Genomic DNA, 16,226 nt, shown 5'->3' with positions numbered 1-16,226 from the left:
TAAAAACTAAATTTCAAGAAAATCAAACTGGGGAAAACCATTTGGAACCTAAAACATATGCCTGATTTAAACACGCACTAACCAAATGTTGCACTTACTCCAAATGCTTATTTTCAAATATCATCAGGTTACATCTTACAGGGGAAAGAAGGTGGAGGGATTCTGAAATATGACTTTTTATTTAAAAATCGAATCTGAACATCTGCACAAGGTAATGCTCATTCCAATTCCTCAGACCCGGCAGAAAGCAATGAAAAATGAAGTATAACTACATAAAAGTGCTGGAATTTAACGATCGACACTAAATCAGCATGAGAAAAGCTTTCGATCTTGCTTTACATATAATTTTACAATATGATGTCATGCTGGCTCATCTTATCAGCAGCCTTGGAACTAAACCCTAGACCCTTCCAACTGCTCTCAGCCTGGAAATCGTGTCTACAGTGCTACTCATCCTTTTTTTTTTTTTTTTTTTTTTGAGATAGAGTTTTGTTCTTATTGCCCAGGCTGGAGTGCAATGGCGTGATCTCAACTCACTACAACCTCTGCCTCCCGGGTTCAAACCATTCTCCTGCCTTAGCCTCCCGAGTAGCTTGCATTACAGGCGCACACCACCACACCCAGCTAATGTTTGTATTTTTAGTAGAGACAGGGTTTCACCATGTTGACGAGGCTGGTCTTGAATTCCTGAAGTCAGGTGATCCATCCACCTCGGCTTCCCGAAGTGCTGGGATCACAGGTGTGAGCCACCACGCCTGGCCTCATTCTTTATTAATATTTCAGTTACAACTTCTTAATATGTCTAGATCACAACAGATTCTTCCAAGGGGGAAGTATTAAAACAAAAGCAGTGGAGGGTAGGGACAAATTAGCATATAAAAACCACTTTCGTAGTCTAGGCACAGTTACAGGCTCCTGTCTGTAATCCCAGCACTCTGGAAGGCTGAGGCGGGCGGATCACTTGAGGTCAGAAGTTCGAGACCAGCCTAGACAACATGGCGAAACTCCGTCTCTACTTAAAATACAAAGATTAGCTGGGCATTAGTGGTGCGCATCTGTAATCCCAGCTACTTGAGAGGCTGATGCAGCAGAATCACTTGAGCTGGGAGGCGGAGGTTGAAGTGAGCCGAGATTACGCCACTGCACTGCACTCCAGCCTCGGTGACAGAGACTCCGTCTCAAAAAAAAAAAAAAAGAAAAAGAAAAAACCAAAAACCCCAATAAACCACTTCAGTAAATGAGAAAATAGAGGTTCAGGTGACTTTTAAGCCACCTGAATCCCTCAGTGAGATTCAGTTTTTACATTAGAATACTTAAATATTTTTCAGGTAAATGTACTAGGCCCTATCTTCTCTGAGTTGAATGCACAGGAAAAGATATAGACATTTACAGTTTTTTTTTTTTTTTAATATAAAGGCTATTTTTAAGAATATTTTTACAAGTGAATTTCAGTCTAATAAATCAGACACCTCCTCCTAGTTAGTAGTAGACCTTACCTTAAAACAACAGGTAAGGTCTAGCCTTTCTCACACATTCAGAAGTTGGGCACCACTTCCATTATCATAAATTGCATCAGCAGACGGGGCTCCTGCTGAGAAGCTGCAATGAAATTGGCAGCACTCACCAAGATACTAGAGTTGTTTTGGTAATCTGAAGCTATTATTACAACAAAGATTTCTTAAAATATTTTGAAATTTCATAGACTATTATATATCTATCTAAAAACATCATTTTGTGCCTGGCGTGGTGGCTCATGCCTGTAATCCCAGCTCTTTGGGAAGCTGAGGCGGGAGGATTACCTGAGGTCAGGAGTTCGAGACCAGCCTGGCCAACACGACGAAACCACGTCTCTACTAAAAATACAAAAATTAGCCAGGCGTGGTAGTGGGTGCCTGTAATCCCAACTACTTTGGAGGCTGAGGCAGGAGAATCGCTTGAACCTGGGAGGTGGAGGTTGCAGTGAGCTGAGACTGCACCAGCCTTGGGGGTAGAGTGAGACTCTGTCTCCAAAAAAAAAAATAATAAATAATTTAGAAAATAGAATAAAAATGTCATTTTGCATGGCTAAATTGTTGACTGATGAAATCGGGATGAAACTGGAATGTTATCTGGTACGTAACACAGTCTCTACATAGACTACACATCGTATTTCAGATGCTCCATAGTTTTACCTGGTGTATTTTTTTATACAGGTTGGCTTTAGTGTGTGTCAGCTTAAATCTGGAAAATGCTGCCACTGCTTATCCACAACATGAGGGTGGGACAGATGACCAAAATGCACAGATTACAGAAAAACCTCACACTGTCCTTAAGATGACATCTCCAAAATGCCAAACTGAATCAAGCCTTCAAAAAACTGGGCACCGTTTCTACTTCCTACTGTGAAATAGTGGTCACATTTTCCCAGGATCTGGGAGAGGTGACAGGGAAGGTAACATGGAAAACGAGGCCCTTGGTCTTGAGAGTTGGCTACGTCCTCTGTACTTCACACCTGCAAGAGTATGCTACGGTTCAGCATGCCTCTCAGGACTTTTCTTCCCCGCTTCATTAGATTTAAAAAATTATTATTATTTTTTTGAGATGGCGTCTCGCTCTTTCCCCCAGGCTAGGTAGAGCGCAGGAGCGCGATCTTGAGTCACTGCAACCTCCGCCTCCTTAATTTTAGTCCTTCTTCTGCCTCAGACTCCCAGGTAGCTGAGATTACAGGCGTGTGCCACCATGCCCAGCTAATTTTTGTATTTTTAGTAGAGATGGGGTTTTGCCATGTTGGCAAGGCAGGTCTCAAACTCATGACCTCACATGATCCACCTGCCTTGGCCTCCCAGAGTGCTGGGATTACGTGAGCCACTGCACCCGGCCAAAAAAAAATTTTTCTTAATAATGAAGAGTTTCAAACATACCTAAAAATAGATAGAATAATATAATGACCCTACCTGTGAATGCTTTACGAGATTTACATGCAGTTTTACAAAATATATTTTCCCTGTTCATATTAATGTAAAATGTGAAGTCTTAAATTGCAAGTAAACCTCTAGTGTGTAGGGAGGGATTCATATCAAGGGCGCCTCCAATTTAAGGAATGGCCCTGCAGGGAGGAAGCCTGTGAGCTCCACCTTCAAGGCCATCCTCCCCAGCCACTGCTCATTCACCTTCTAAACTTAAAGAAACATGTAAGGCTCAGAGTAAAATCTGTCTCTCTTCAGTGGGAATTGTCTTAACTTGATCATAACAGTCATAGATTTGTTAGCATTTTAATGTCAAGAGAAAATAATTGGTATCTAAAAGCAGCAACTCCTGAATATTTTCGGATTTAGCTGTGGATATAATGGATGTCTGCAAAGTTGCATCATAAATGGTGTGGGGTCCACGCTCTTGCTTATTTGCTTGCCAATGAAGCAGCACTTACAAGAGCTTCTGAATCTTGGGATATGTGGAGAGAGACCCCATGACGATATCTGGATCTGCAACTTACCCAGGTTGCTCTGCGCAGAGCTTTCTCTACAGGGTCCAGGGTACTATGGACTAACCAGCATTCAGTTCTTTCAAATTGGGCATGGGCAAGGAAAGTGTAGGAGTGCCCAGGCGCGGTGGCTCACGCCTGTAATCCCAGCACTTTGGGAAGGGGAGACAGGCGGATCACTTGAGGTCAGGAGTTCAAGACCAGTCTGGCCAACACGATGAAACCCCGTCTCTACTAAAAATACTAACATTAGCTGGGAGTGATGGTGCATGCCTGTAATCCCAGCTACTCGGGAGGCTGAGGCAGAAGAATTGCTTGAACCTGGGAGGCGGAGGGTGCAGTGAGCCGAGATTGCACCACTGCACTCCAGCCTGGGCAACAGAGCAAGACTCAAAAAAACAACAACAAGAAAAGTATAGGAGTTGATTCCTTCGCAAACAGAATCAGCCTCATCCTGGCATGGAGGGTGCTGAAGAAGGTGCACACACCACGGTCACAAGCCCTGCAGCCCTCTTGCTCTCACTGAGGTTCTTGTGCTTGACCTTGCACTCATGCATGAAATGATGACCATCTGCTCATCAAAATCTCCACCTTAGTGAGTGTCCCTTACCGTAGACTGTACTTCAAAGATCGATTTTAATAGTGATTACGGACATATCCAAAGTGCCGTCTCCTAGGTGAAAGACAAAACCATGTCCTTTGGTAGCAACCTTCTTGCCTAACAGCAGCAGCAGTGGCTGGCTCAGTGACGCAGAACACACACAGAAACCAGGAATGGTTCTAGAGTTGTTAGTGGCCTGACCTTTGGAATCACTGGAGCCAGTCAGTGCTAAACGACTGTTTTGTTACAGTCTTTCCAGGGATAAGCTTTGGTAATTTCCTTAGTTTTTATAGTGCTATAAAAGTTACCTCCTCTGAATACAGGATTGTTATCAAACCTGGACTCTCAATCTGTTATCTAATGTGAAAACTGTGTCTTATAATTTGACCCTCTAAACATCTAGTTCAGCTTTGAAAACTGGACTAATGTAATTCAATGCCTTGACTGTTTGCAAAATTGGTATCAACTCTGTTTTCTGGACATGTCAAGTCTGAATTACCTATTGTGTGGATTCCTACTGTCTCTACCCAGACACCATGGTTAGCAAGATTCAGAAAGAAAACAAACACGGGGTCCTGAGCTTTTCAGGGCCCTACTTCCCTTTGAGAATAAACTGTAAGCCATAGAAACCCTTCCCCAGAAAAATCCAAATATACACAAAATACTGCATACAACGTCAAGTGGTTTACAGATAACCCACAACTCCCCTGAATCTTAAGTTAAGAACTCCCTGTAACCTAGCAGGGAACATTTAACGGACAACTGAAAAGCTTAATAAAAGAAAATATAAAAATCAGTAAGTAGTAGTTTCTCCCTCTTGCTGTTTCTTAAGATATACCTATCGTTTATTAAAATCCCCTCCAAAAGAAAATTTTTGCAATCTACTCATCTGACAAAGGGCTAATATCCAGAACCTACAAAGAACTCAAACAAATTTAAAAGAAAAAAACAAACAACCCCATCAAAAAGTGGGCAAAGGATATGAACAGACATTTCTCAAAAGAAGACATTCATACAGCCAACAGACACATGAAAAAATGCTCATCATCACTGGCCATCAGAGAAATGCAAATCAAAACCACAATGAGATACCATCTCACACCAGTTAGAATGGCGATCATTAAAAAGTCAGGAAACAACAGGTGCTGGAGAGGATGTGGAGAAATAGGAACACTTTTACACTGTTGGTGGGATTGTAAACTAGTTCAACCATTATGGAAAACAGTATGGCGATTCCTCAAGGATCTAGAACTAGATGTACCATATGACCCAGCCATCCCATTACTGGGTATATACCCAAAGGATTATAAATTATGCTGTTATAAAGACACATGCACACGTATGTTTATTGCAGCACTATTCACAATAGCAAAGACTTGGAATCAACCCAAATGTCCATCAGTGACAGATTGGATTAAGAAAATGTGGCACATATACACCATGGAATACTATGCAGCCATAAAAAAGGATGAGTTTGTGTCCTTTGTAGGGACATGGATGCAGCTGGAAACCATCATTCTTAGCAAACTATCACAAGAACAGAAAACCAAACACCGCATGTTCTCACTCATAGGTGGGAACTGAACAATGAGATCACTTGGACTCAGGAAGGGGAACATCACACACCGGGGCCTATCATGGGGGGGGGGGGGGGGGGGGGAGAGGGATTGCATTGGGAGTTATACCTGATGTAAATGACGAGTTGATGGGTGCAGCACACCAACATGGCACAAGTATACATATGTAACAAACCTGCACGTTATGCACATGTACCCTACAACTTAAAGTATAATAAAGTATAATAATAATAATTAAAAAAAAAAAATTCCCCTCCAAAGTTTTGTTTTAAAAATCCCTCATTTGTTTTGTTTTGTTTTTGTTTTTGTTTTTTTGAGACGGAGTCTCGCTCTGTTGCCAGGCTGGAGTGCAATCGCGCGATCTCGGCTCACTGCAACCTCCACCTCCCGGGTTCAAGCGATTCTCCTGCCTCAGCCTCCGGAGTAGCTGGGACTACAGGTACCCGCCACCACGCCCAGCTAATTTTTTTGTATTTTTAGTAGAGACAGGGTTTCACCATGTTAGCCAGGATGGTCTTGATCTCCTGACCTCGTGACCCGCCTGCCTCAGCCTCCCAAAGTGCTGGGATTACAGGTGTGAGCCACTGCGCCTGGCAAAAAATCCCCAATTTAATACATACCTCAGAAGCAAAAAAAGAGACACAGTATCTGATAAGCCTCCTAGGAGCCATTAAACTTCGATTGTCAAAGGTTTAAAATGGTCTCCCTCAATTATGACATCACCAACAAGCAAGCCTGTCAGGTTCACTGATCTGGGGCCACTGAGGCTGGAGGGGCCTCTGCTGGCCCTGAACATAGATGGTGCTGCTCCTGAATCTAGCTGCCGTTTCCTCCTACTTTCCTAAGCCTTTCTCAGCAAAAGCAAAATCACAAATGGCCCAGCTCTCCAGAAGCCTTGTCCCTTCTTCTTAAGTGGCATGGAGATAATACCTACATATTTAGTCCTTTAAGTGCCTGATCCAGAAGAGTCCACAGAAAGCAAGTACTGGAGAGCAGAACTGCTAAGGTACTGTACCACCCAAACCCACGCCAAAACCGTGACTCGCCCCCATGCCGGACACTGTCTCTGCACTGTGACTTTCCTAAGCCCTGCTCCAATCACTCACAGGGAGAACGAGGCTGCAGTTCAGACATCCCCTGGAGAGGGCAGCAGTGAACTTACTATTTAAACTAGCAATGGCTTTTGTTATATTCTCCCATGTTTTCTGCAACTAACAATTTATACAATTTCCATAAGGCAGACTGAAAAAACTTCCAATTGGCCGGGCAGGGTGGCTCACACCTGTAATCCCAGCACTTTGGGAGGCCAAGGCCGGTGGATCACCTGAGGCCAGGTGTTTGAGATCAGCCTGGCCAACATGGCAAAACCCTATCTCTACTAAAACACACAAAATTGGCTGGGTGTGGTAGCATGCATCTGTAATCCCAGCTACTTGGAAGGCTGAGGCAAGAGAATTGCCTGAACCCGGGAGGCGGAAGTTGCAATGAGCTGGGATTGTGCAACTGCACTCCAGCCTGGGTGACAGAGCGAGATGCCATCTCAAAAAAAAAAAAAAAAAAAGAAAAGAAAAAGAAAACGAAAAACTTCCAATTATGGGGACACTGGGTGATAGTACTTAAAGCAGTTAAAAAAAAATTTCCTTCCCATGTTTATTTCTGAGAGCAATGAAGTGTATTATGAATTAAGAGGGAAATTAAAAATATAAACACATTCTCTAGGCCAGTGATTCTCAACCAGGGGTGATTCTGTGCTGTCTGGCACCGTGAGACATTTGGCAGTGTCTGGAGGCGTTTCTGATTGTTACCAACTCAGGGGCATCTAGCAGAGCCAGCGATGCTGCTGAACATTCTGTAATGCACACGGCAGCCCCACTGACCCCCAACAAAGAACAATGTGGCCCACAATCTCAACAGTCCCGAGGCTGAGGAACTCCGCTCTGGACCACAGGAGATGTTATTTCAAGTCTGGATCAGAGGGAGCGTTTTTGCTGTTCTGCCTCCCGGTAAAGTGAAAGTGATCCTGATGACGGTTAAAGGTCAATGCCAGAGATTTCACTGCTTGCTACAAATACACTGTGAGCTCTTTGAAAGGCCCAGCTAAAGTGGCAGCCAGCCCTGGGCATGGACAATGTGCTGGACAAGGCAGGGCCAGCAGTAGGGCAGAGAAAGCTGTGGGCAGAGGTGAGCAGCCACTAAGAAGCAATATCTGACACTCATTCTTACAGCGTCATTACTCAGTATTGACACATCTTAGGCATTCCTTAAATATCTACTGAGAAGGGGAAATATAATACAAATGTTCAACACTAGGGAAATGTATTAGTACATTACAGTCTACTGGAATTTCCATCAATAGATTATATGATGTAATTGTTAAGACATTTCATTATTTTAAAAACTTTTTTTTTGAGACTGAGTCCACGCAACAGATGACTTAGACTTGACATGTCCAGAAAACAGAGTTGTGGTGGATTCTGAGACATGCCCCCAGACCCCCCGTCAGTGCACGACTCTGCCCCAGCTGCTGTACCAGGTATAGTTGGTACCTGTTGGCCTTCATTCCTTAGCCTCTTCAAGGATTGCCTCGGCTACAAAGCGTCCTCTCACCATAGGCTGTGCCCCTTCGGGAGGCAGTCCACATCCGAGGACTGAGAGATGAAGGGCCATTCCACCTGCACACCCTAGAGGGCGTTTCAGGCTGTGGATTGCAGCTCAGCTTCTCCTGCTCCCCAGTCCTGTTTCCTCTCCCCCCGGCTCAGGTGTCAGTAATCCCAAGGGATAATCCCAAATAAACATCCTGTCCTTTAAACTTCATCTCAGAGTCTGCCTCCTGGAAAACCTAACTTGCAACAGAGCTCAGCAAAATGCAAGCTCATTTTATTAAAGAACCCAGATCAAAAAAGAGCTTTATGGGCTAGGCACAGTGGCTCACGCCTGTAATCTCAGCACTTTGGGAGGCTGATGAGGGCGGATCACCTGAGGTCAGGAGTTTGAGACCAGCCTGGCCAACATGGTGAAACCCCGTCTTGACTAAAAATACAAAATTAGCCAGTCGTGGTGGCACACGCCTGTAATCACAGCTACTCAGGAGGCTGAGGCAGGAGAATTGCTTGAACCCAGGAAGTGGAGGCTGCAGTGAGCCGAGATCGCGCCACTGCGCTCCAGTCTGGGTGAGACTCTGTCTCAAAAAAAATAAAAGCTTTATGATAAATGGATTTCTATAAAATTGCTTCACCCACTGAATGCAGCCCAGTTATGGTGTCTGCATGTTTCTCAGACAAGCCAAACCTAGCCTGCTCGGCAGCCTCACTGAAGACACTTATCAACGGCACCTGGATCTTGGCACCATCCATTCCTGTGTGAAACTCTTTTAGCTCGAGGAAGTGAATATCATTGCCAGCAACCAGGATAACAGACTACCCAAATTGTGCCGCACTGAGATCTGTTGACACCAATTTTGCAAACAGTCAATGGCACTGAATTACATTAGTCCAGTTTTCAAAGCTGAACTAGATGTTTAGAGGGTCAAATTGTAAGACACAGTTTTCACATTAGATTAACAGGTTGAGAGTCCAGGTTTGATAACAATCCTGTATTCAGAGGAGGTAACTTTTATAGCACTATAAAAACTAAGGAAATTACCAAAGCTTATCCCTGGAAAGACTGTAACAAAACAGTCATTTAGCACTGACTGGCTCCAGTGATTCCAAAGGTCAGGCCACTAACAACTCTAGAACCATTCCTGGTTTCTGTGTGTGTTCTGCGTCACTGAGCCAGCCACTGCTGCTGCTGTTAGGCAAGAAGGTTGCTACCAAAGGACATGGTTTTGTCTTTCACCTAGGAGACGGCACTTTGGATATGTCCGTAATCACTATTAAAATCGATCTTTGAAGTACAGTCTACGGTAAGGGACACTCACTAAGGTGGAGATTTTGATGAGCAGATGGTCATCATTTCATGCATGAGTGCAAGGTCAAGCACAAGAACCTCAGTGAGAGCAAGAGGGCTGCAGGGCTTGTGACCGTGGTGTGTGCACCTTCTTCAGCACCCTCCATGCCAGGATAAGGCTGATTCTGTCTGCGAAGGAATCAACTCCTATACTTTTCTTGTTGTTGTTTTTTTGAGTCTTGCTCTGTTGCCCAGGCTAGAGTGCAGTGGTGCAATCTCGGCTCACTGCAACCTCCGCCTCCCAGGTTCAAGCAATTCTTCTGCCTCAGCCTCCCGAGTAGCTGGGATTACAGGCATGCACTATCACACCCAGCTAATGTTTGTATTTTTAGTAGAGACAGGTTTCACCACGTTGGCCAGACTGGTCTTGAACTTCTGACCTCAAGTGATCTTGGCCTTGGCCTCCCAAAGTGCTGGGACTACAGGTGTGAGCCACCACACCTGGCCTAATAACAAAGACATTTCAGCAATGTGCGAAAGAGTTTAAAATACAATGGTAAGTAAACAAAGCTGAACACAAAATTATATGTTAATGTCTTGAATGACCAAATACAGAATGGACGGGAAGAGAGAAGGAGGCGATTGCTAGGCGAGATACGAGGGAAAGACTTTTACCTTTTAAGATTTCCTTTACATTGAAACATTGCAGGTTTTTTAAATATTTACAACTTTTATATATATTCAAAATGTAAGAGTTGAGGACCAATAGCCAAAAAAAGTCTTTCTTTTTGGAGACAGCGTCTTGCTCTGTCACCCAGGCTGGAGTGTACTGGTGCAAGCACGGCTCACTGCAGCCTCCAACTCCTGCACGCAAGCAATCCTCCTGCCTCAGCCTCCCGAGTAGCTGGGACTACAGGCATATGTCACCACGCCTGGCTAATTTAAAATTTTTCGTAGAGACAGGGTCTTGCTGTGATGCTCAGGCTGGTCTTAAACTCCTGGGCTCAAGCGATCCTCCTGCCATGGCCTCTCAAAGTGCTGAGATTACAGGTATAAGCCACCTCATCCAGGCTCAAAATGTCTTCTTTTTTTTTTTTTTTTTTTTTTTTTTTTGAGACAGAGTCTCGCTCTGTCGCCCGGGCTGGAGTGCAGTGGCCGGATCTCAGCTCACTACAAGCTCCGCCTCCCGGGTTCACGCCATTCTCCTGCCTCAGCCTCCCGAGTAGCTGGGACTACAGGCGCCCACCACCGCGCCCGGCTAATTTTTTTTTTTTTGTATTTTTTAGTAGAGACGGGGTTTCACTGTGTTAACCAGGATGGTCTCGATCTCCTGACCTCGTGATCCGCCCGTCTCGGCCTCCCAAAGTGCTGGGATTACAGGCTTGAGCCACCGCGCCCGGCCTCAAAATGTCTTCTTTAAAGATGATTTTGCTTCTGTGCAATTCAGAAGGTCACAGAAGGCTGCCGCCCCAGTGTGTACGTTTGTTGCCCAGTATAATGGTGCACTTATCACTTTAGAGCAATCAATCTTTTTTCCCTGTGTATGATGATTAAATGTATTCACCTGTCCTAGTATTACATTGTTTGCTTCCTAACAAGAAAACCAAATTTGGCTCTGAAATTTTTAAAAAATGTTAATTTGCAGTTAAAGTTTTTCTTCCATGAACATTAAAAGATCTTTTAAAAAAAAGATGCCAGACTAGATTCCAGAGTGACTTTAGTGACTTAAAGTCAGAATCTAAACATCACAAAGTGAATTTTTAGGTACATGTTACTTTTTTTTTTTTTTAAAGACAAGAGTCTCTCACTCTGTCGCCCAGGCTGGAGAGTAATGGTGTGATCTCGGCTCACTGCAACCTCTGCCTCCCAGGTTCAAACGATTCTCCTGTCTCAGCCTCCCAAGTAGCTGGGATTATAGGCACCCGCCACCACGCCCGGCTAATTTTTTTTTTTGTATTTTCAGTAGAGGTGGGATCTCACCATGTTGGCCAGGCTGGTCTCAAACTCCTGATCTCATGATCTGCCCACCTCAGCCTCCCAAAATGCTGGGATTATAGGCGTGAGCCACCGCGCCCAGCAGGTATATGCTAATTCTTAAATGGGAAAGAAACAGTAACCTTGGGAAGAAAGACTTCCCAAATATAAAAACAAAAAAGGAACGAACAGAAGAGCTCACCGGGAGTTGTTATGATGAATATTGCATGCTCGGGCCATTAGCGCCACAATAATTGGTCGAAAGGCTTTCCCTTTTCCATCAAAGTAGTACTCAGACATTTCCTTAAGTTCTGATGTTGATATAAGCAGTTCCTGAAATAAAGTTTCTCTGTGTCACAATGGCATCAAAACTGCACAGAAAGCCATCAGGATTCTTTTTTTTTTGAGATGGAGTTTCGCTCTTGTTGCCCAGACTGGAGTGCAATGGCATGATCTCAGTTCACTGCAACCTCCGCCTGCCGGGTTCATGCGATTCTCCTGCCTCAGCCTCCCAAGTAGCTGGGATTATCCGCCACAATGCCTAATTTTTTGTATTTTTAGTAGAGACAGGGTTTCAACATGTTGGCCAGGCTGGTCTCAAACTCCTGACGTCAGGTGATACACCCGCCTCAGCCTCCCAAAGTGTTGGGATTATAGGCATGAGCCACCGTGGCTGGCCAAGATTTCTACTACAAAACTTTGGTTTGATTTAAGTGTATTCATTTCAATTGAGAAATTCAACACTCCGTGGGCAAGGCTCCCATGCTGCAGGGCCATCCACCTGGCTGTCCTGCAGGCTAGAACATAAACAACGCCTGGATCAGCCCCAAGTGGCCTGAGTGCTAGAACAGATACTGCCACCTGCTCCTGCTGATAGCATCAGACACCAGAAGACTCCAAGAGACAGAAGGAGAGGGAAGAAAGCACTAGGTGGCTAAGGGTCTCTGGGCTCACCGACAGCCGGACAGTGAAAGGAACAGGGGCTGGTTCGCAGCCTGAAAGATGGAGGTGGGAGGAGAAAGATGGGGAAGGTGGAAGTCAGTGGCCGTCCAGAGCCTGTGAAGCAGGTCGGGGGTGTCGGTGTTCTGGGTAGGGTGGCAACGTTGTTTAAATTTTTTAATTTTTTAGAGACAAGGTCTTGCTCTGTCACCCAGGCCTCAGGGCAGTGGCATGATCGTAACTCACTGCAGCCTCAAACTCCTCAGGGCAAAGCTGTTTATGAGGGGCAGGAAGATAGTAAGGTCACAGCCAAGCAGAAGAAGCAGGGCTCAGCCCATGTGGCTTGGCCTTTATTTGGCAAAAGACATTTTGAGGGTTCATAGAGGCCCATGTAAGTGCATAGAGCCCATATAAGGCATGGGCTGTCTGATTATAAGGAGCCTACAATTGAACTGGAGAGAGAAACATTTCGCAAATATGAAACAATCAATGATGAATCCAGTGGTAGCATGAACAATACTATACATTAAACACATTAAAAGTTCAGGGAAGGAAGAGATCAGTGCAGGCTAGAAAAACCGAGTATTTCATGGAGGAGATGGGCTTTAATGTGGGATCAGAAGCCTAAACAGGGTTCTGACTCACAAAGAGGGCGAGAGCTTTCCAGCTGACAGGTACGTGTCGCTTGTATCTGCCACTCCAGGACATGCTTGAATAAGTCAGAGTTTATCCCCCGGACGCAGTGGGAGCCAATGAACCCTCAGCCCAGCACAGGTGAACACAACAAAGTGGGCCCATCGTTAATTCAGCAAATTACCGACTTAGTGCCAGGCACTGTAACAGACACAGAGGCCAAAAAGGTAAGACAAGCCTTGCCTACAAGGAGCTCAGGGTCTAGATGGGAAGAAGTAAAACAATCACTGCCTTTGACACAACACAGTGTGATGGGTGCGGTGCTGTCACCCAGGTAAGCCGTCCCCTTGGAAGCTGAGACAGGAAGGAGAAGAGCACAAACGAAAGGACTAGGGGCATGGAATTGCCTGGCCTGTGGCAGTGGGGACTGACAAAGGGCAGACTAGAAGCACATGGAGGGGAAGGAGACGGAGAAGTCCTGGGTTCTTCCCAGATTCTCCAAGCAACAGGAAAACAGCAGAACAAACAACTCGTGGGGGAAAAGTAGAGTCTCAGCTGAGTTAAGTCTGAGACCGTCACCGCCGCCCCATGGCGTTCCCGGTGAGCAGTTAGCTACCTGGGTGTGGGAGATGTGATTCAACCTGGAGTAGTGATATTATTTGGGAGACATAAGCATGGACACGGGTATATAAAGAATAGAGAGAGGAGGGGGCCCATGGAACCCGAGGGAATGGCAGAATGAAAGGAAGCGAGGTGGAGGTGATAAACTGAAGAACATTCTCAGGACAAGGAGGAGGAAGAAAGTGCAGCGTGAAGGGAACCATGTTTCAAGGAGGACTTACAGTCAATAGTGCTCAATGGTCAGAAAACCAGGAAGCGTCTGCTACAGTAGGCAGCTAGTCAGGTATGAGCAGGGCAGGAGGGGGCTCCCCCACCCACAACAGGAAGGTCAGGTGACCATCAGGTGATGGTCAGGCAGTTGTTAACTGTCTCTAAAATACTAATTGGTAACAGCTGATGCCAAGGGACGGCAGTCTCTCGATAGAAAAACCTGAAACTGGTGATCAGCTTCCCAATAAGATCTCAGGAGTTGGGTGAGTCGGCTCAACCATGCACACTAGGAGGCAAAATGGCAGAGCTTAACTGGTATATGTCCTTCTAGGAACACTGGGACTGGTAGGGGAAGAATGCCTCAAGTGAGCATGCGCAAAACTCCGGTACCCACACTGAGCATGCTCCCCTCAGAAACACTGGCGGGTCACTGCGCATGCGGGCAGCCCATCCCAAGAGAAGAATCCGGGGAGACCGGATGCAAGTCCCTGGAAGTATGCCAACATCTAAAACCCAAATTCCAACCTCAAACCACACACTTGATTTCTCAGGTCACCAGCTTGGCCCTCTTCCAAGTGTACTTTACTTCCTTCCCTTCCTGCTTTACACTTTTCTCTCCTGCTCTAAAACTCGCCTCCAGTCTCTCCTTCTGCCTTAGGCCCCTCAGTCGATTTCTTTCTTCTGAGGAGGCAAAAACTGAGGTTGCTGCAAACCTGTACAGATTTGCTGCTGGTAACACATCCATTGGATTGAGCACAGGGAAGCTATCAGTGACCCAAGCAAAACCAGCTTCAGAGGAGAGGCTGGAAAGGGGGGCCCAGTGCAATAGTGGGGGGAACCTGAAGGCACTGGAGAGAGGCAGAAGGCGGGGGATTCTGTGACGGAAGGGAGGGAGTGAAGCACTGGGTCAGTGGATGGGCCTTTTAAAAATGCAGGTGAAGAAACTGAACACCCAATGGATATAGAAGAGAACATGCCAATGAAAGTTTGTAGACAGAGGGAGAGACCATGTCTGGGGAAGTTCCTAAGGAACTGGGGAAGTGGCTAAGGGACTGCCCCTAGAGAGGGAAGGGACATGACTTCCATGGGTGGGAGGAGAGCAGGCAATCGCCAGAGAAGGCGCAGGCAAGCTGGCCAACTGCAATAGAACAGGAGCTGAAGGAGTTCTTCCACAGCCCCTACTGTCTATGAAACAGGAAGTGTTGTCATCAGAATATGACAGTCGTCAGTGTACTGGGGACTTGAGGAGGAAAGGAGAAAAGTGGGGACTTGTATAGGGTGAGCAAGCTGAGGGGGGGGCATACAGACATTTCTGGGAAGCATTTTATTCTTTTATTTATTTATGTATTTGTTTATTTTTTGAGGTGGGGTCTCGCTCTGTCACCCAGGCTGGAGTGCAGTGGCGGGATCTCAACTCACTGCAACCTCCACTTCCTGGGTTCAAGCAATTCTTCTGCTTCTGCCCCCCCAGTAGCTGGGATTACAGGCGCATGCCACCACCCCCAGCTAATTTTTGTATTTTTAGTAGAGATGGAGTTTCCGCCTCCTGGGTTCAAGCAATTCTCCTGCTTCAGCCTCCCAAGTAGCTGGGATTACAGGCGCATGCCACCACCCCCAGCTAATTTTTGTATTTTTAGTAGAGATAGAGTTTCACCATGTTGGCCAGGCACTTGAACTCCTGACCTCAAGTGATCCCAGCCTCCCAAAGTGCTAGGATTATAGGTGTGAGCCACCGTGCCCCGCCAATTTTTTTCTAAAGACAGAAAAAATGTCTTGCTCTGTCACTCAGGCTGGAGTGCAATGGCGGGATCATGGCTCACTGCAGCCTCAAATTCCTGGGCTTAAGCAATCCTCTTGCTTTGGCCTCCTAAATTGGTGGGATTACAGGCACGAGCCACCGTGCCCAACCACGTGAGGTTGGGAACTACTGAAAGTTTTCAGGAAAAAGAGTTGAATGAAGAAAGCCATATTTGGGGCAGACTGGCAATGACATTCAGAATTAGATAAGGAAGAGACAGCTGGAGTCACTGGGAGGTGGTGGGTTTTAAGAGGAAAGGTGGGATAACTCACTGGACAAGCATGAGCTACCTGGACCATTTTTTTTCTTCAGGTTCACAATCCTGCCATAACCTCTTTATGGATATTAATACATATTGCCTGGCACTGGGTCACATGTGGTTCTTGCTCAAGAAACATTTGAAACTTGACCATACATGAATCAAGACTGCAAACTGCATTGTACAGATCTGAAAACCTGCATTGTTTTTTTGTAATCCCAGCACTTTGGAAGGCCAAGGCGGGTAGGTCACCTGAGGTCAGGCGT

General features: G+C 45.7%; 1 protein-coding gene and 1 long non-coding RNA gene across 4 annotated transcripts in view; one reads left to right on the top strand and one right to left on the bottom strand.

Annotated features, from left to right (window-relative positions):
• The window catches only part of PDSS1 (decaprenyl diphosphate synthase subunit 1), a 51,518-nt gene that overhangs the window by 27,599 nt on the left and 7,693 nt on the right, over positions 1 to 16,226 (bottom strand). For 2 of the 3 annotated variants that reach the window (XM_050804547.1, XM_050804548.1), the window contains one exon: positions 11,703 to 11,833. In XM_050804547.1, coding sequence (XP_050660504.1) covers positions 11,703 to 11,833 — 131 coding nt within the window. Of the gene's footprint in view, positions 1 to 11,702; positions 11,834 to 13,914; positions 14,242 to 16,226 lie in introns of those variants that run through there. The other variant, XM_050804549.1, reaches the window with a different exon arrangement.
• Positions 6,415 to 14,304, top strand: LOC126962897 (uncharacterized). Its single transcript, XR_007728852.1, has 3 exons — positions 6,415 to 6,644; positions 13,143 to 13,299; positions 14,235 to 14,304. It is a non-coding gene; the product is annotated as an uncharacterized LOC126962897 (long non-coding RNA).

This window comes from Macaca thibetana, chromosome 9 (genome assembly GCF_024542745.1).
Source record: "Macaca thibetana thibetana isolate TM-01 chromosome 9, ASM2454274v1, whole genome shotgun sequence".
In the NCBI taxonomy this organism is placed as follows: domain Eukaryota; kingdom Metazoa; phylum Chordata; class Mammalia; order Primates; family Cercopithecidae; genus Macaca; species Macaca thibetana.
The sequence above is the reverse complement of the archived record's forward strand: the minus strand, read 5'-3'. Positions and strand labels throughout refer to the sequence as shown.